The sequence below is a fragment of the Charadrius vociferus genome, unplaced genomic scaffold (genome assembly GCF_000708025.1).
Source record: "Charadrius vociferus isolate BGI_N301 unplaced genomic scaffold, ASM70802v2 scaffold296, whole genome shotgun sequence".
Classification (NCBI taxonomy): Eukaryota; Metazoa; Chordata; class Aves; order Charadriiformes; family Charadriidae; genus Charadrius; species Charadrius vociferus.
Window position 1 is genome coordinate 1,699,953 of NW_009648972.1, and position 19,786 is coordinate 1,719,738.

The window sequence follows — 19,786 nt, forward strand, 5'->3', positions numbered from 1 at the left end:
TAATTTTTTTTTTTCTTTCTGCCTTTCTTTTTTCTTTATTTTTATTCTTCTGACTGGCTCAGCTTTGCACTCTGTGTACTTGGAGGCCCACAGAGGACTTCTGATGTACTTGCTCCCAGCTGAAAATACAGCCTTATAGCCAACTTGTTTTTCCTATCAATCAGTCTGGAGAGAATAGTGTTCTATCTTGTTGATCATTCTTGTGTAAAGCTCATGTATCACTTCAAGGATTGTCTGGCTATTGGGTCTGTCAGTTTGCTTCTATCACCATCCAAAAGCAAAGACCATGTGCCCATAATATTAATAGTCGGAACGGGAGAGATATATTACTGTTCTGGTTCAGGTTAGTCAAAAAGGATGATTGAAAGAACGCAACGAAAATGCAGTGCTTAAAGGTAAAAAGATGTTTGACAGTACCTGTGGGGAAAAAGAAATGCGATTCTAGAAAAATTATGACATTCTGTAATGTGCCTTTCATAATTTACATCAAGGTACCTGTGCCGGTAATCTATTATACATATGAATTATTTTCCTCACATGAGTAATTTCATCAACTGAGTAATTACACTGACTTTAGAGGGACTGTTACCATAAGTATGACTCAAGATACTGATGTTTATTGATCTAAAATAAAAAAAAGCAATTAAAAAATATAGTCTTAGCTTCTCTTCCATGAAAAAATACAGTTGGAATCCAAGCTTAGACTAGAATGGTCTTCGATACTACTTCTTGCAAAAGTTAAAAAGGCCTTCATTTTTCTTTATAACTCATTTTGCTAAGGCTATTGTCACTTTCACAAACTTAAAATGCAGAACTAATTGTATTTTTAACAAAATGCATGCTGTTTTTCCTTTTCTGGAATGCTTAAATCCTCTTAAAGTTCTCCTACTGTTTTCACTTTTCTCCATCAAAGCTTTCCAATTTATTTTTAAAAGATGATAGCAAGGATCTAATTTAAGCCTCTTTGTTCAGTAAGCCAAAAGAAATGGGCAACTGTTCCATAATGAAAATTCAAGAAACAATTCTTAGCAACTTAATCCCCGTAAATTATTAAGGAACTGTACAGAATGGCTCAAATTACACTATGTATGTTAAATGTTGATAGTTTTCTGTTTTTCTTGTGATTACAACCATTGCCTGTCCTATAATACCTCTGCATTTTGTTTTTAATACCCTAAAACAGGAGTGTTTTAAAATATCTGCTCATACTTGATGGCTAGAAAGTTTCATCTGCTTCCGTAAATGAACACCTGTTGGTCACTTGTGCTATTCTTTCGCTGATAAAGTACTTCCCAATCTGTTAGGATCCATCCCATGTTAGAATTGAGCTGATGTCCCAATTGCAGCTGTATTTCAGGTGTGCCTGAGCCTGCAATTCTGGCATGTTTGTACCCCCAATGTCTGTCCTTCAAAAAAATAAATGCTGCTTTGACACTTTAGATCTATATGCAATTACTGTATGGAACTAGCTTTTAAACCAACATCAAACAATGATGAAAAAATGTACATATTTTCTTTCTTATTAGGGCTTAAATATATTTTAACCTGTATCAGTTTCTGCTGAGTTGTACTTCTGTTCGCTTAACCATTAGCAGCTACAGGAACATGGTAATACGCAGACTACTTTGTAGTCACCTTGAATGTTATTTTGTTAATAAATTTCAGTGATATATATGAAGGATTTCAGATCCAAGGTGTGCAAACAGATTTCTGGGCAGCAGTTTTCTGGGAAGAAGCTGAATCTGAACTGTGTTGCATGGTTGATGTTAGGACAGACATTACCATGTTACGGTAGTAGTAAAAATCTTTAAATTGTGACTTAGGTTCGTGTAGTTGACTGGCTGAAAGTAGGATGACAGCAGAATTTCCCAAAATGTAGAGGTACTTTGTCAGGAAAATTTAGAACCATTATGAAAAAAGGTTGATGTTTTGAACCATGTCCTCTCTAAGACTCAGTGAGTCCTTGTGCAGATCTTCTGGGCTTGCAATGCCTTTGGACCTTTAGGAAGAGTGATCCGTGTTATTCATCTGTGGTGTATCACAGAAACCAAAATGGCTGATGGGCTTTGCATTTGACATTGCAATTTGGTGGTCAGAATATTTTCAATACATTTAGGATAGATTTTGTCTTGGTACGTGTGCTTTTGAGAGGATTTTTTTTCACGAGGAGTTTCAAGCCTGCAGCCAGTTAGAACTCTATTAAACTACTCTTGATTCTTGAACTCCTATTACCAGAAAAAAATGCTTTCAGCCTGCTTACTGGGAGAGGAGCTGAATGCTAAGTTTATGTGCAAGTCAGAAATGTGGGCTATCTCGCTTGAACCTCTGCCACTGTTGTTCTCTACAGATATGTGAAGTGACAGAAGAGGCACCATCATAAAGCTGCAAAGCAAAAAGAGCTGATGGCTTTAGTGATATTTTGTCACTTGAACGGTGACCTTCGTTAACAACACCTCTGATAGGAAAATGAAATACTTTCCGTTTCAGTAATGTCGTTCTGATGCTTGGCAACAAATGCTTTTAAGGCGGACAGTGAAGATGAAAAAAGAGCAGTACCATTATATTCTGTAGTGTATGATGTTTAACATTTTTCCCTGCTACACTGTCAGACTAGGTCTTGAGTTTGCTAGCAGATGCAAAAGGAGTTGAAACCACATTTCTGTATCACTAATAAAATACAAAACATACTGCTGGAATAATCAGGGCTGGGTTTTCAAGACACTCAACTTACATGTAACACCCTGAATGGCATGGGCAAGTTTTCAAAAGTAGTATCCTGCAGCCCCTGTTGAAGAAAATCTAGCTAACTTATGGACTCTGAGCAATTCAGAAGGTCTGGCCATAAAATATTCCCTTGATACTCTTAGAAAAAGAAGGTGAATTAAACCTTGCATTTTCAGTTTGAAGATATAAATTGAATCTATATGTTTAATAGTCCTCCTAATTACATTCTTTCAAACCTTGAAAAACAACAGCACCCACACCTAATATCAGAAAACAATCAATCAAAATCAGCCAAACTGACTACTTTAAATTTAATTGGTATTTTTATGGTTTTTATTAATTTGTGTTTCTGGTACCTAGGGTGGACAGGAAGTTTTTTACGGAAATCAGCTGCAAATAAGAAAACTGGTTCTTTGTCTTCATTTTTTTTTCTTTGCTTGCTTTTAAACAGTGGCAGTCTAAAAGTCTTGTTCCTACTACCAAATAGCTTTCTGAATTGGTGACCCTGTTCTTGTATTGCTGTTCTTCGCTTCCTTCCCTCAAGTTCTTCCTCAAACCCAATGTTTTTCTCCCTCTGACAGTGGTTTCCATCCTAATTAACTGTTCTTCTTCCCATTTAAACTGGTGTAATGCAAGAGTAACTACACAGCAATCTGTAGAATTACTCAGGTATAAAATCAGATATGGATGAGAAGGGCAAGGTTATTTAAAAATACTACCCTTACATGATTCCTTTACAAGTTTTATTTGAATCAGTGTCCTTTTGCTGAGTGCAGTCAACCCATACTAATGCACACTGGGAAGGAATGTTGTGCCTCACAAGCCTATTTTTCTTCAGTCTTAACTGTTCTCTGCATTACTAAAGTGATAACTTTATCTTGTTAGTCGTGATTTCCAATTAGAAACTTTATGTATATGTTTCCATATTGGCAACAGATTTAAAGAGATTGTAAATATGGATTTCTGTATTTTTATATGAGCTACTAAAAAAGCATATGTTGAAATTATGACAGATACCATTTTATCATCTGTATTTTTTTCCTGCAGCCTCCAAAGCTCTCTTCGCTAGCAGCCTAATTACCTAAAGCGTACGTTAAGAATGATCCATTGTGAAACTGATGTTCCTTTTTCCTCTACAAGTTAAAGCCTAGAATTAATGGCTGTTTGTCTGAGCTTCTCATGTCATGTTAACAGATTGAAAGGTTTCTTCATATCAGTAAGGCTTGCCATAAACCTGCTGCCACCCGTAAAGTTTGCAAAGGGTTAAAAGTAGGAATTGAAATTTTTCTTCTCCTTAGAAAAATAACTTATGTTTGCAGATAGAAAGATTTTAAAGCTATGAAAAAGTTTCGTTAATCCCCAACTTTCCCTGTTGTGGAAATTCTGGCCTTGGTGAAGACAGTTAGAAAGAAGTTGAGATCAGCAAGGCAATTATTTTCCCTCTATTGGAGGACTGGTCAACAGCATTCAATCTAGCGTGTGGTCACTCAAAGGGTAGCTCCTGAATGTGTTTGAGTGTGGGAGATGGTGAGGTGTTGAAAACAAACACCACAGTTGGGAGAAAGTCTCTGATTCCAGCTCTTAATCCATACAGAGGAGGAAATTTTGAGACTAGCATAGATTTAGGCTTCTTATGTTTAATTCTTCACTTACAAAGGTGATGACAACCACTTTGATTCAAAGCCCGCATTCAACCCAAATACTCAAGTTTTCTGCTTAGATTTCAGACTTCCAAATGGAATCCAGCTTTTTTTAAAAAAAGGGGGAAAAGATAAACAACAAGAGATCTTCAGGCATCAATTTAATACTATCCCTATGAACGAAGTATAGTTATGTATAAAAGAGATTATAAGAAGTTCTTAACAAGAAAGGAAGGTACAGGCAATTGTACAACAGTAATGAATCTGAATTTCTGAATTTACATGAGAGTTTGAATCACTTTGTTACTTTCAAATAAGCAGTTTCTAGGTGGGAGGTACTTTATTGTTCGTTGAGAATACTATTCTACTTTCTAGCGACTGTCTTCCAGTGCAGGTAGCATAACATGCTCATGGTTCTGAGTTAAAGCCAAGTAGTTTCAAAATGGATCTTTGGTGTGTTTTTTGGCTTTGGTTTGGTTTTGGGTTTGTTTTTTTTTGTTTTGTTTTCTTTTATTATTTTTTTTTCCAGAGTGGATATTACAAACACTTTTCATGAGCATAAATAGAATGTAAATCAAAACATAAATTAGGAAATAGCAAAACAGACTGTAAGAATAAAATAATCCTTAAAATGAAAGATGCATGTGTTTAGATTCCTATAAAATAAATAAATTAGCTTTTCTCAGTGATGAAGGAAATGAAAAAAATTAAATGGCCATTTCTACCAGACAGAATGTGTTTTCATTTTATATTTTCCATGCAAGCCTATGGTCATACTCACTGAAGTATTAATGCTGCGTTTATTGAGCATTTAACTGTTGACTTGTTTTCCTTAGCATGGGGCTGATTTCTTTACTTGAACTGCCTCCGTCTCTTAAAATCCTAGGGCAAGGGAGATGAAATCTTCCCTGGAGCTTGACTTGTTTCAAATATAATTAGGATGGCAAGCCAAGTCAATATAAAACTAATTATTTTGTGGAATAACCCAATTCTTTTAGTTTAGAAGTATCATCTTTTAAAATAAATCTTAAAAAAGGGAAAACTGATCAAGTACTTCAACTACTTCTTTCTTTTTCAAAGAAATGAGCTCTCATGAGACAAAAAAAGGAAGCCACGTCAGCCATCTCACCTGTCCTTAAGAGGAGACTAGAAGGTGTTTTTCCCCTCCCAAATGCTGTAGAAGCTTGCTTTTTAATCCTTGGTAAGAGATGACTAGTGGCCTAGGGATTTCTCTGTCAGGTTTCACCCAACGTATTATTTTTTTTGCTTAGAAGGAACTTGAGGGAAAGGAAACCCAGAAAGAGGGAATGCTCCATAAGAATAAAAAGAAGTATTGCCACGTGTGGGTGTTTTCCCTCTCAAGAGTGGAAATGGGTAGAGATTAAAATTAGATTCCAAAAATATTGCCTTTGGTGAAGGGAGATTTTTATGAGCTTTAGTTTCTGGTGTGCAAGAATGAGCTTTATAAATCAGCAACTGATTTCCCTGCTGAGAACCTCAAAGGCTAAGAGCAGAGACACATAAAAGGTCTTGCTGTGGCACCAGCAGGAAGAAATGGTACCGATAGCATGATAAAATACTGGTGGTTTAATGAGCTAGCAGCTAGAAAGGAAAAAAAAAAAAAAAAAAAAAGGGGGGGGGGGGGAACTTGAGACAAGCTCAGGATTTCCATGCTCAAGTCCTGCAGTGTTTAAGGTAATACAACATACTAAATAGTACAACTCCATGCATTTACCATCCCAGACTTCAGATCAGTTAAGGTAACCTTTATCACTTAACTTTCTTAGTACTACCTGTGCAAATAGCTATTTAATAGTCTTTAACTTTGATATTTTGCTTTGCATACCACTGCTTGAGAAGCAATCTATACTACAGGAGGCTGCTCTAGGTGCCCAAACTACTCAAGTCACATCTTTTCAATTAAAGGAAATGTTAAGAAATTACCTCCGATGACTTCTATTTGTTTGGTGGCTGTTTTCTAGGTTGGGGTTGTTGTTTGTTTGGGGTTTTTTTTTGGGGGGGAGGGCAATGGCTTCCTGTCTCTCATGTGTACAGGAAGCCTGTTTTTTATCATGTCTCAGTGATCAGAAAATTGATATATCTCTGGGAGAGAAAATTAGGTCAAGGAGTATATTCACCTATAAACTGGAGGTTGATCTGTGAAAAGACGCGGGCAACAAATCTAGTGGTATTGGACAAAGGCAATTTACTAGTCTTCCAGCTGGAAGACTGTGCAGTTCAGATTACAAGACCACATAAACGGGACATATTGTAGACAGAGGATGTTTGGAAGAGGTTAGCAGGGAGTTTGTGTCCCAGCTCAACTCTTGGGAAAACCAAGTTTCTAAATCACTGTCTGAATTATTTCCGTACCAGCCAGTTCCAAAACAAGGAATTATGCGATGCCATCTGTTCTTCTGTGAAAAGTCAAAGGGAAAACGTGGTTTGCTCAGTGGTGGTCCAGCAGAACGAGATTCACAGTCACTACCACAGCTCCTGGTGGAACAGAAAATTATCAGGAAGGCCAGTTCTAGTTGGAGACACTCTTCAGCATTTTGAGAAATGAGTCATGGCATCTGGATGGCTTGTTATAGAGCAGTCCCAACTGTAGCATGGGTAAAACTGGAGTCCAGGAGCTCTCCCCTATATTTCAAACAGAAGACACTAGATGGAGAAGATGGCTAGATTCTGTATGTCTCTTTTCATACATGCAACATTACAACCATTAGATGTTTGCAAGACTTGTCTGAATTGTTGCATATGTGTGGAGGTGAATTTTGAAGATCCAGAACAGTTTTCCCAGGTTTCCTTTGTAAGGGTGCTGATCTGTATCTTGTAGTTTTGACCCACAGCTGCGGGCCCATATCTATAAGGAAGAAGAGATGTAGAGAACTTTTTGTCATTTGCTATTAAATTACATGTCCTTTTTGTTGGGAAGCTATTTTGCTTTCTTGCTTGTTATTGCATATGTGAAAGGCTTGCATGCTGGCACTACTACTACTACTTTATTTGCTTTACATTGTCTTGCATTTAGCCGATTTGAAGGTTTGAGCGTGAACGATAGAAATACTTGTGATAAATTGTCAGGCTCTTCCAAAGATTCAGAAGTTCTGGAGTTACTGCCAATGACAGATGGTTTGTCCTTGCTCGTCACTTGTCTTCTTGACAGCATTTTTCTGCTCTTTGCAAAATCTCCCTTGGTGTGTAGTTGAACTCTTTAGAAAAAGAAAATTATTTTTTGCTTCATCCATGTTCTTGCTCATCGATTCAGTAGCATCCGTGTTTGACTAAGTGGAACACCTTCCTCGTGAAGCAGAAGTTTGATTTATTTTAATAGGTTGTTAGGAGAACAGCTGGAGTTTGACATGAACACATTTCTAAAGTTACAAAGATGTTAAGAATGATCTTTTATATCTATTGCTGTGGATTGCTAGGACTGTGTGTGAATGGCACTGCGTACTCGGCGGGCTGTATCCTTTACTGCAGGATTTGTGCAACTAATGACACAATGTTTTCAAATATTCCGTTGTGAACTCTGTCTGAGTGGTGGTTGAGTGGGTAGAGAGTGAATTTCTTTTTCAATTTTTCCACAATTTCATGAAGTCTATTTCAGAACTGGCCTGCCAACTTGCTGCTTTGATTCTTAGTACTGGAGAATTACGTAATATGGCATTAAAAATTACTAAATACTAACAGCCTATAGATGAAAAAAAAATGCTGAATTCAGAAAAATTATTGTTTGAAATAGTTGGCTATGTTGGCTGTCCTGTGCTTGTTTTCTGAGACCAATTTATTTGAGTAAGACAGGAATGTGTGAGTTTCTATGGCATTAGACTGCAAGGGACGCAGCTCCCCAGTTCATACTGGAGTTCATCTCATTATGTATGTTCCTGCACAGTGGAAGTACTCAAGGACAGAGCAGAAATGCCATCTCAACACCGCAAAGTGCCTTTTTTGGTATTGTTTCAAGTATTTACCCTTTCAGTAAATAAAAACACTCTAACCTGCACAACAGCTGATACGGAATTAATCTTCTAGCTGCTGCTAGTGTGATTCATCATGGTTAAGAAAGTAAAATATATTTGGAAGCACAAAAGCAGCCATCTTGGGTTAGGCCAAAGACTTTGTGTCTTGTTTCCAAAGATGGCCATAAGCGAATGCCTGAGGGAGCAGTAAGAACAGAGTAGGCATATATGGTACTGTCTCCTAATGCTCTCCCAGCTAGCAGCTGTGTTTAGCTTGAGAGAGCTTTCTGCATTGAGTATAGCTCTGTGTGTTTGGTAACCCGCAGCTGAATTCTTGTACGATTTCCCCTAGAGGAAGTGTGAAAAAAGGATTTGTCAAATATGTCAAACACGTGCATGGTTTTCTTTGTTTTGGAAAGGGTCAACTCTCCTCCATTTAATATCTGTGTAGGATTTTGGTGTTCAGCCCTCATTGTGAATGCACACTCTAGTTTTTCTCCGTTTTAGCTTAAGAGATGAGCTGCATAAACAATACATTCACCTGCCTTCTGTCTCGTATGGAAATTTCCAATCTGTCCCTTGCGTTTCCAGAGTGCACAGCGCTGCTTCCTGTCACAGATCCAGCAGAACCGGCCGATGAATCTCAAACTTGCATTGTATTCAAATGCTTGGGGTCTTGAAGCCCCTACCCCCATCAAATTGTTTTATTGCTTCTAATATACAGGATACCAGATTTCTTTTTCCTTGCTGCCCTCATGCCTTTGCAAGCATTATTTTGTACATTCGTTATTCCCTGGCACGGAATACAAGTTCACGCCAGCTCACTTGATATGCATGCAGATGTGAATTTCAACCAGAAAAAGATCATCGCTCAGATGACAAATACATGTTTTAACTTTCTGAACATATTAGTCATAGAAACCTTCTACACAACTGCATCATATACTTCCACTGAAACGGTGTTATATGTCCTTTTAGGTTATGATCAATTTTAAGCCGAACCAGCCATGTTCTTTTGTTGTTTTGTTGTTGGGTTTTTTTGTTGTTTTGTTGTTGGGGTTTTTTTTTTTACTTTAATCTTATTTGTTACCTTCCCTTCCAAGTGAAAATGCAGGGGCTTTTTTAAGTAAACAAAACAGCAAACTCGGTAAATAGACAAGGGCATTGTGGAACATTGTGTCATGACTGTAAAGGCTTGCTGTGTCCGAGTAATGACTGTTTTACTGATGGATAATTGGATCTAGGTTGTATTGCCGTTGACTTTAGATATTTATTTTATTTTATTTTTTACTGATTTAATATAATCTCGAACTTGTAAACCTATGCTTGATAACTGCTGATTGAGAGACTCTTCTGACTGTGAGATTACGCATATGATTACTGTTAGTGTTTGAAGAAAACTTTAGGGTTGAACAACCTTTTCCTTCAAGTATCAAAACTGAAGTTTTACATAGTATTATATTTACTTATTTTCTGTAAAACAGTGGAAGTGCCTATGCATTCTTCTGCACTGAAATATGTAAGCAACACAATAACTGGAAAGTATTGGAAGGTGAGTATGGTCATTATAATAGTATAGTGTTCTGCAATTCATACAGCCATAGAATGTGCACTGCCCAGCTTTAAAGTCAATTAAATGGTCAATATAGGCCATATTGGGAGAAGAGATGTTCACTGTGTGGGACTGAGATACAGCACCCTTATTATGCTAAAATAGCTCTTTTGTGAGTGATATCAGTAGGACTGGGATTTCATCAAGTAAGACCGAATCACTGAAAGATAAAAAGATGATCTTGAAATCCCACTCTGATGCTGAGTCCCCATTTTGATGTAAGTCTATATTTCCTCATTAAAATAAAATGTAAAAAAAAAAAAAAAATAATCTAGCCACTTTCTCAAGGTATAAAAGTCATTTTTTTAATAAACCACTGTCAATGCTAGAACAAGCTTTGGGTGGACAAGCTAAGGAAAATGCCAAAAAGCAGCTTCTGGCAGACTGAAAGGGAAAGTGAATTCTTAAATCGGGGGCTATTCGTAGCTCATCTAAACTTAGAATATATTAGACTGAGTGTCTCTGAGTACATTACAAGTTCATCTCAATTTGACATAAGCTTTTTGAAAATGGCTTTAATATTAAGTAGATTCATGAATGCATAAACTTTAATGGATAAAACATGATCTTTCTGCTGAGGAGTTTCAACTGTAACTAAAAAATGGATGCATTTCATCTTATTATTTGCAAGTTGTGAATAAATCTGTCACAGGTAGCCTGAGCTGTTTGAAATAGTAAGAGTGACTTGTGAGACCAGTAAGCCTCTTCCATAGTCTGCCTTAAGTGGTCTTTGAGCTGTAAATAATAAAAACAGTGACAGTTAGAACCACACTCTGTTGGAAAGGCCTTTTCTAATTGAATTTTGAGAGCCTGGGCAAAGTAGATACACTGAACCAAGTATTTATAAAGAAATTAAATGAACTGAAACCAAAGTTTTAATGGAAGATAAAGTGCATTAAAATCTGATCAGCCAAAGCTTCAGGCGCAAAGAAGTGATCAACCCCACTTTTACTGTGTTATTAGAAACTGAACAGAAAATGTGAATTTTAAGATTGTGGATTCCTTCATTCTGAAGTTCTGGTTGACTGCCACTTTGAAGTAGAGAAAGTGCTTAGGAGCCCTTTATGGAACATAATTATCATTGTCATTCCCCTAACACCACTGGGAGCTTTGACTCTGATGGCATCCCTCTAGCAGGTTGCCTTCAAGCCGCAGGAGCCTCAGGAGACTTCATCTTGACCAGAGTAGTTAGGGCAGGGCAGACATTCCCAGCGGGACATCCTGGAGGCAGAAGTTAGGAAGGACAAGGTTGCCAGGAACCTGACAGAAACCAGAAAATGTTAGATGTGTGGTTTTGTGGTTTGGGTTTTTTTTGGTTTGGTTTTTGGTGTTTGTTTTTTTTTTATAAATTCTGCTTACTTTCAACAGAAATGTATGTAGATTGGCTAGCAGAATTGTTTCTGCTTTGGTAAGGTGTTGATTAGTTTTGTCTTACGGAAAATTTAAATGGCATTGCTTATGTTGTAAATGGCATAAACTTTCTGTGCTTGGGAACTTTATCTAAGGAGCAAATTCTCCCTTGAGAACTTTGTTGCTATTCTGTCCATTCTTAATCTTTCTCTGTTCCTGGATGTGTTTGTCTTCCAACTGGTTTGATATCAGAGATCTGATTAGAACAGTCATGCTCCAGTTCAAGCATCCTGGCTGGGCCTGTTGTGATGCATCCCATCACTTAGTTATTCCGCTTCTATCCTGTTCCTTTATATGTGCCACGTGGATGCCTACTGTGGAGAATGCAAGAAAACGTCAAAGCAACACAACAAAATATACTGTTCTCACCACAGAGAAAGAGTAGTGAGTCTAAATTCCGTGTAAAGTGAGGACCATGATTCCTACTGCTAATAATATTGACATTTTCCAGGACCACGTTAGCAGCTATGGCTTTCATTTCCCCTCATTTCTTATTGGTGCTGTGAGGGTTTCAAACAAGAAGTCAGTTTGTATGCTGCTGCTCTTGTTTTTTTTTTCCAGTCTCTCCAGAATTTCCATTCTTGCCTACCATTCTAGTCAATAAGCAGTGAACCCAATTCTAATGGCCTTTCAATTAATAATGAAGGTTATCAGTATGGGGTCTTTTGCTTCTTTTAAGATTTGTGGCCAGTTAAATTGTTCTCCTTTGGACGTGGCACAGTATAAATTGCAATTATCCTTGGCAACCATTATTTGTGTTGGTAAAATCCAAACATGACTGCTGAGCAATGGTCCAAGTAATAACAGCACAGTTCAGTTTTTGTCTTGGTTTTTTTTCTGGGATTCAATGCAGTTCTAAGTATCCAGTAGTTTTGAATTGTGAATCAAGATAAGCATGGTGAATTATAGAAATAAAATAGGATTAATCTGGTTTTAAAACTTTAATTTTTTAATTTGTTTGTTAATTCAATTTCATTTAGAAAAAAAAGTGTAAAGGTGTCCAGCCTTTTTCTGTAGTTTGTTTCTGGCCTCCCTCCTGTCGACAGTTTCTTTCCTAGCTAATGAAAGCAGACCAAATGTATTTTTTTTCCTTCTTTGTTTCCAGTGCGAAGGTGAATCAAACATGACTCACCACAAAAGTGTGGTGGATTCGAGGAAGGAAAAAATAGGGCTGAGTGAAAGATGGGTTTGGAAGTACATTTTCAGTCCAGCACAGAGGCAGCTCCTGGAATAACTGTCAGCGAAGCAGAGGAGAAGATGCGTGGGTGGGAGGAAGATTAGAGGCCCTCTGTGCCTGGAGCCTGGGACAGGCCATCAGTCATCATCCCTGTGACAGCCCTCGTTTTCAAGAGAACCCTTTCCTCCCCACTCTTTGCATTTCTATGAACCCCAGCATTTTTGGTGTGGGTTTTTTTGGTTTGGGTTTGGCTTTTTTGTTTTTTTTTAATTCACAAGCTTCCAGGGTAAGGGTACACTGGAAAGGCCTTAGAGGCAGGAGCTACAGAAATCTGACAGGAGTTACTTGATATTCATTTTCTGCCTTCCTCTCTGTTGCACCCTCTCAACACACAATATTACGGCAAAAACGATTTAATTTTCTCCTCAGTCAACTGAAACATATTCTTTCCTGTGATGCCGGCAATGGAATGTATTTTCCAAGCTTAATTAGCAAGTCAAACAATAACACAAATGCTTCTGCAGAATTTTGCTAAAGGTTCTCTATCCTCAGTTGAATAACAAAGGTCTTTGAGAGCATGTGCTTCGGTTTTCGTCATTTGCAGAGAGCATCCATTTAATTTTTTTTCTAGCTTTCACAAGCAAGCTGACTGATAGCTGGTTTGTTCTCTATTTCAGGTCGTGGAGACTAATTTGGTTGCTTTTGACTGTCACTGGATCATTATAAATGAGGTAACTGTCAAGTGAACATTGTTGTGAACCATGAATACTGTTTTCAGACTTACTGACAATATTCATGCTGCTCTTGACTTTGCCAACAGGAAGCAGTAGCTACGACAAAGTTCAGGCATGCTGGGGGAGTGGATGTTGCTTAATAAAAATAGAATGACAAATTCTCGGACTTTGCTGTTTTGTCTTGCCTATTTTAAACACAAGTCCTTGAAATGGAAAATAAGATGAAAAAAACCCTTTCCTTCTGAGTATCTCGAGATTTCACATTTGACTTGAGCAGACTGTTTTTAGAGGAGCTTTTCAAGGTCTTTTTTCTTATGTAATCTTTTGTCATGGAGTGCTCGTGTTTCATTTATATTTTAATGGTTTTTTTTTAATGATGAAAATAATAATAAAATCCCATCTTTCTAAAAAACAAGAATTCCCCTATAATTGTCATGGTTGATAGCCAAACCTATGGATATTAGTGGGAGGCTTTTTGGTGGGCTTCTCGATCAGGTCATATATGAATGTTCCTGAAGAGAAAAAAGAAATAAAATTAAATTGAGATCCTATTTTTAAACTGTGAAATAGGTTCTTCCGTGAATGCTTGTCAGCTAAAATATGACAAGTCAATATGTGAAGTAGCTTTGTATATGAAACATTGAACAATGCAGTTGTTCTTAGATTTGATGACATTCAGATTTTTCTTTTGTTTAATGAAAAGAAATTTAGGTCCAGAAATGCTGAATTCCCTGGGGAGATAACTATGCCCTAACGTGTAGATCACGAGACGCCTGTATATTCTCAGGATAAAAGATTGCTTGGAGATACTGCATGTAAATTCCAGGTCTACTCTCTGGGATTTACTGTGCACTTCTATTTTCATACTTCATTACTAGATTTTGATTATTACGGTGTGCTAATAGTGAGGTAATTTAATCCAAAGCATTTTTTTTCAAGGTTATAGTAAGGTATAACATTGCAGTGGGATTGTACTTTGGCCTACACATTTAAACCAGTGGATTTTTAGCTAATTTTCCCTGGAGAAAGTTATGCCTCAGAAAGTGCTGTGAACACAACCTAGGACCAGCAGAAATTATTGGTCTGGGATCTGCATTGCTGCTGACCCAGTAATATGTGTGTTTTCCAGCACTGAATGGGGCCTTGCTGGTTGAGAACCCAGCTTTAACTACAGGCAGTCATGTGAACAACATACATGTTTTCTTTTTCCTTTCAGATTAAACTAGAATTCACTTTTAGTGAGTGGAATCTTGAAGTAGAGTGTTCAACTCTACTCTTCGGAGTTAACACTTTTTTTTTTTTAAAAGAAACATTAACTAAATCTAAAGCAGTCCACCATTAACCTGTCTATCAATAGACTAGACAAGAAATTCTTAGGCAGAGTCCAGATGTTGGCTTGCTGTTCAAGTTAAAGACACTGCCACTGGTTTTTCATTTTAAATGTTATTTGAAAAGTCCAAAAGAAAGTACTTGCTTTTAGCTGTGTCAGCTTCTCCACCCTCAAAAAGCAAAATAAAACCGAGGTTCCATTCTGAGCGTACAGGCTTTCTCTTTGCTTTTTATTCAGAAATTAGTGTCTCTGTGGGAAAAAAAAAAAAATCTGCCTTCTGAGCATTGTTATTTGCACATCGCAGCAGATTAAACGGCAGAGCGATCGAAGTGATTACCACTCTAAACGGCCTTTTCCACTCCAAAACTCTTTCTCTGGGCTGTGGTCCCAATAGCTAGGAGAACTGAATGATGTATGAGGAGAAATGTACATTGTCCCTTCTTAGTTTTATATTTTTGTATGTGAAATAAGTAAAAGCCACAATTAAGTTCATTCTGACAAATTGTGCTGTAAACCATAGTCATTAAAATCTCTGGATCTCTTTGTCATTCAACGTGTTTAATAGTATCTCAGCTTAATCTGCTTCTGGACCTAAATCTGTATTCCCACTTAAGTAATTTACTTTCAAGCTCTGTTTGTTTCAAAATGCTAATAATCTCAATGTTTTGAGGACACTAAAATCAAATTAGCAATAAATAAGATTTCTAGATAATGTTATGGAAAGAATCATGGCTGGCCCTATTTTTTCTTATTGCTATGTTCAAATTCCAACAGGAATGTAAATATTTCCTGAATGCTGAATGTTGCATAACATTACTTGCTTATTGCAACATTTTACTCATTCAGTAAAAAGATCGCAATGTCTCCACTTCAGCCGTGCAAGATTTGGAAAGGCAGTGATTTATGGGCCCCTTACCGTGTGGTATATAAAATAGCTATCTTCACATCCAAGTCCATTCACTATGGTTGTCCATTAGCTGTTGATGACCACAGTACTTCCATATGACTGTGAAATGATCTGAGACCTCTGCCCGTTTTGTTGCTTACATAAATCTTTTGTGACATCTTAGGCAACTTAGACATCTGTGGGTTTGTGCCTGTATTAGCTAAATCAGACTGTCAACTAAGTAACAGTAACACTGCTTCTCTGGCCTCCTAATTTGAAATTCTAAGATGATCTATAATGGTGAAAATGCATTGTTTTGCAAAATCCACATATGATTCAAATAATTCCTTGCATTGAGATACCAAAATAAGCTGGAATTGTCTTTCCTTTTCCATCTCTGTGCCAAGTATAGTAATACAAAAGGAAATATTACCTTCAGTTTTGTGATCAGGAATCTGTTTAGGCTTTGTGAGGTAACATCTGTTATTTTAATTGCTTGCCTTAAATGCTGTAATGCCTGGAAAGAGTTCCTTAATTTTTATTGTCCCATTAGTTGCTATTTTATGTAATATAGCAAATTTGCTCCAAGACTGTGTATCATAATGGAAATGCACGTGTGGGAGGAGGGGGGTTGTTCCCATAAAATGAAAGGATTCATAACTTGCTAAAGCATAATATATTGTATTAGTCCTTTGCAAATAATACACATCTCATCTGATCAGTGCAGTCAGCTGAGGAAACATTCTCCAAATAAATGTTCCCATTTCTTCAGGGCCTTAAAGCAGATGGTACAATTCTTTATTTAAAATTTGTGGGAGTCATAGATTTGAATGTAGTCGTGATAAAAGATGCCTTAACAAAAAATGTAAGAATGTTTTTTTCTCTCTCTCCCTTTGTCTGTCTCTCCTTGCTTCTTTTCCTCTGCACAATAGTAAATATAAGTGAAAAAGCCCAGGATAGTGAAGTTATATTTCTTTTATTACTCTTAAATCATAAGTGCATAGTAAGCTTAGATTTTATTTAGTGGAACTGAAAAAGAGGCATTTGTATGATTTTCATAACTTTTCTTTCTTTTGCTCTTTTAAAATGAAAGAAATGTCCTTTTTTTGTTATAAATCAATGTCTCTCTCAAGCATTTTCCTATGTTAAAATATTCACAGTCATCTTACTATGCCCAAGGCTTCCATCAGTTCTCTATTACTATTGTTCACTCAAGGACAACCCAAAACACTTTCCACTGCCGACAGTTACCATACAAGAGGTGAAAACATTAATGGTACAGTACAAAGGATTGGTTGGATTTCCATTGCAATAATGTGCACAATTATGACCAGCTCTGGTAAAATTAAAATAGAACGGGTGCACAGAAAAGCTGATTTGTGTGAGAAGAGACTGAAAAGGTTGGCTTGATTAGCCTATGAAAACAAAGACTGAAAGAGGATATGCTCTCTGTTTATAAACACATACAGAGTGTGAATAAATGCAGCGTTGTCAGGGGCTAAAGGACAAGGTTGGCACAAGAACAAATGAGTTCCAATTGCCCATGAAGAAATTGAGGGCAAAAGTTAGTGGAAGGTTTCAATTACCAGAGATGTCAGAGTCTGGAAAAACTCCTTCTTAGAGGAGAGAAGGTAAAAAAAATCAAAAACAAAACAACCCAAACTATTTTAATGAACAGTTTACGGAAAAAGATCCAACAGGTTTACCCATCATAGCACAAGAGAGGACTGGGGGAGACCCCCAAGACTGTATTCAAAGGCTACTTTCAGATGAACGCATGTTTTTCCTAGGAGAGGGCTGGTCCTTGGCTGATGCATTCAGCTTGTTCCATTGTGTTTCAACCCAATGAACTCTGTGAATAAAAACATAGAGCATGACTACGTTTTAAACCTGAGTAGCAAGAGCAGGTCTTAAAACCACAGCTTAGTTCCAGGAGCTCACATAATTCTACATTTTAATATGGATAATTCATTAATAGTAGCAGTAGAGGTTCATTTGAACCCTTATATTTTCCAATGGGGGACGGCAGGTCAGGTGTGAAAAGCTACCCTCTTCGGTACAGTTTGGGGCTCAAGCTGCCAGCTCTTTTTTTCAGATATGTGTGAGGCAGTGGACAGACTGATTTAGCCCTGCTTTCTCAAAACTCTTGGATTTTTTTTCTCTGTGAAAGCTAAAAATTGAGTTCTCCTTGTCCTACCAGTTTTCTATTTTTCATCCTCCTCCCCAGAACCTAAGAAACCTAAGGGAGAGATAATGGAGCAAATGATTATGTAGTTCAAGATCTCTCTTTACTTGTCTTGGAGCTTCATCTAGCTATGCCTTCTCCTGAACCACTCCTCTATGGGAAGTGCTGAGAAATTCAGGGAGGACGTAGCACAAGTAGTCTATGGCATGGGCAGCAGCAGCCCAGGGGCTTCGAGGGGTTGTGCAGTGGCCATCCTTTCCCACTCTGTCTCCTGCCCAAGGTGCTGGCTTTTGGAGGAGGAAGAAAAACTCTCCTCTCTGAGTGTCATGAAGGATGTGATGAAGATATGGCATGCACTGGAAAAATAGGGCATGTCCAGTATATGATAAATACTGGAATCATCTTCTTGGCCCAATGTTAAAATCTCTCCATAAGAAAAGGTATTGCTGCCTTTGTTTGATGCCTATTAGAGGAGCATGTGAATACATTCTTTCCCTCCATGTCTCTCACTACCGGTGCAGTTGCTCTGTTGTGACTTAGTAAGTCTCTGCCTAGGTTGCTTATCTTGAAATAATGAGACAAAGCTGAAGGGCAACATATATTGGGTGTCCAGTATATAGTCTTGCTTCCCACTGGAGTCTCTGCCTGATATGTTGAGGTGACCTTCAGTTCCCTTTTCCTAATTCATCTGTAAAGAGCTATTCATTTAAAATAGCATTTCTTTCCTTATTTATTTGCCTACTCAGATGAAATGTACGTCTAATTTTATCCATGTTTCATTTGAAATAGAACAGCCTCCCCTTTATTCCAAGTTCAGACCAACAAAAGAAAGTTTTGGAACTACATATTGAACTTCTGATTTTTTTGAAAAGAATACACATAACCTAGCCTAAATTTATACAGGTGCCAACTCAGTTCAACTTGGCCAACTTTGTAATTTTTTTTTTGACATTTGATGCTTGTATAACAGATCATCTGCCATCCTTATATCATTATACTGTATCGTCCTTTGAAGTGCAAATGAAAATTGTTTCCTCTCATACAATAGTTGCTTTATATAGTTTTCTTAAGTCAGATCCAAAATTCAAGAATGAGAGATGATATTGGAGAGTCATTATATAAAAGGCTCGTCACTCAGTCAATGCCAAGTATTAGAAAAAATGACAAAGAAATATATAGCAAATGACTAAAGTTGAATTTGGGGTTTCATGGCATTGCTTTGTTGTTAACTTAAAATCTGAATTTATGATATGATCAGTGGAATTCACAGCATTTGAAATAGCTATCATTAATCTCTTGATGTGTATACCTCCTTGGCAACCATACAAAATTTTCTTTGGTGTTTGGATTCTGTTATTAGTTCCCAGGTGATGTATAAAAATATGAGGTAGTAACCTAAAGGTTCAAATGAGAACACTCTAATTAAAATGCACCCAAAAATGCTGAATACAGAAAAAGTAAATACTCTATTGAGGCAGAAAAGATAAATGTTTGAGCAGCTGAAAGTCAAAATCTCTTTTAAAGTATTATTTAGCGATATAACGTGGCCATGCAAGTATCAGTTTTTACATTATTAGAACAAGCTTAATAGTCCTGCTGTAACAGTTTGGGCACAGTGTATAATGAAACCGGGCAAACTTTTTATAAATCCTCTGAGAAAGGATATAGCTTAAAATCAAGACAAGAAGTTTCTTGAGCTCTCCTTTCTGATTATATTGGAAGTATTATAAAAAATATTACATGCGTTTTGCTAAAACAGCATTTTATTTTATTTTTTACCTTGCAGCTAGTGAAATGATACAGACTAAATGAAAAGATGGCATCTTAAGCTGAGAGAAACCATTATCTATGGTACATTAAGGATTAATCGACCAGAAATGCAAGATATTATACTGGACGCAGCTGATGCTGTGTGTTATTTTTGTTTGCAGAAAAATCTGTATTTCATAAGAACATTAATAACAGACGAATTAAAAAAATATGTCAATCTGTGAAGAAGAATAAAATACTTTAACTGTAGTCAAGAGAGTAGAAGTTAAAATTTACATGTCGTGTATTTTTCTTCCAAGTTTTAAAGGAAATAAGCAAATGCCAGTATGTCCAGAGAAGTTGCTTCAAAATAA

The 19,786-nt window shown here is 37.1% G+C and overlaps 1 protein-coding gene across 1 annotated transcript in view; it reads left to right on the forward strand.

Moving 5' to 3' along the window:
- LOC104288866 (glutamate receptor ionotropic, delta-2-like) overlaps positions 1 to 19,786 on the forward strand; it is a gene marked incomplete at its 3' end in the record, with an annotated part of 606,323 nt that overhangs the window by 492,452 nt on the left and 94,085 nt on the right. The window contains exon 5 of the mRNA XM_009887740.1: positions 13,206 to 13,259. Coding sequence (XP_009886042.1) covers positions 13,206 to 13,259 — 54 coding nt within the window. The remainder of the gene's footprint in view (positions 1 to 13,205; positions 13,260 to 19,786) is intronic.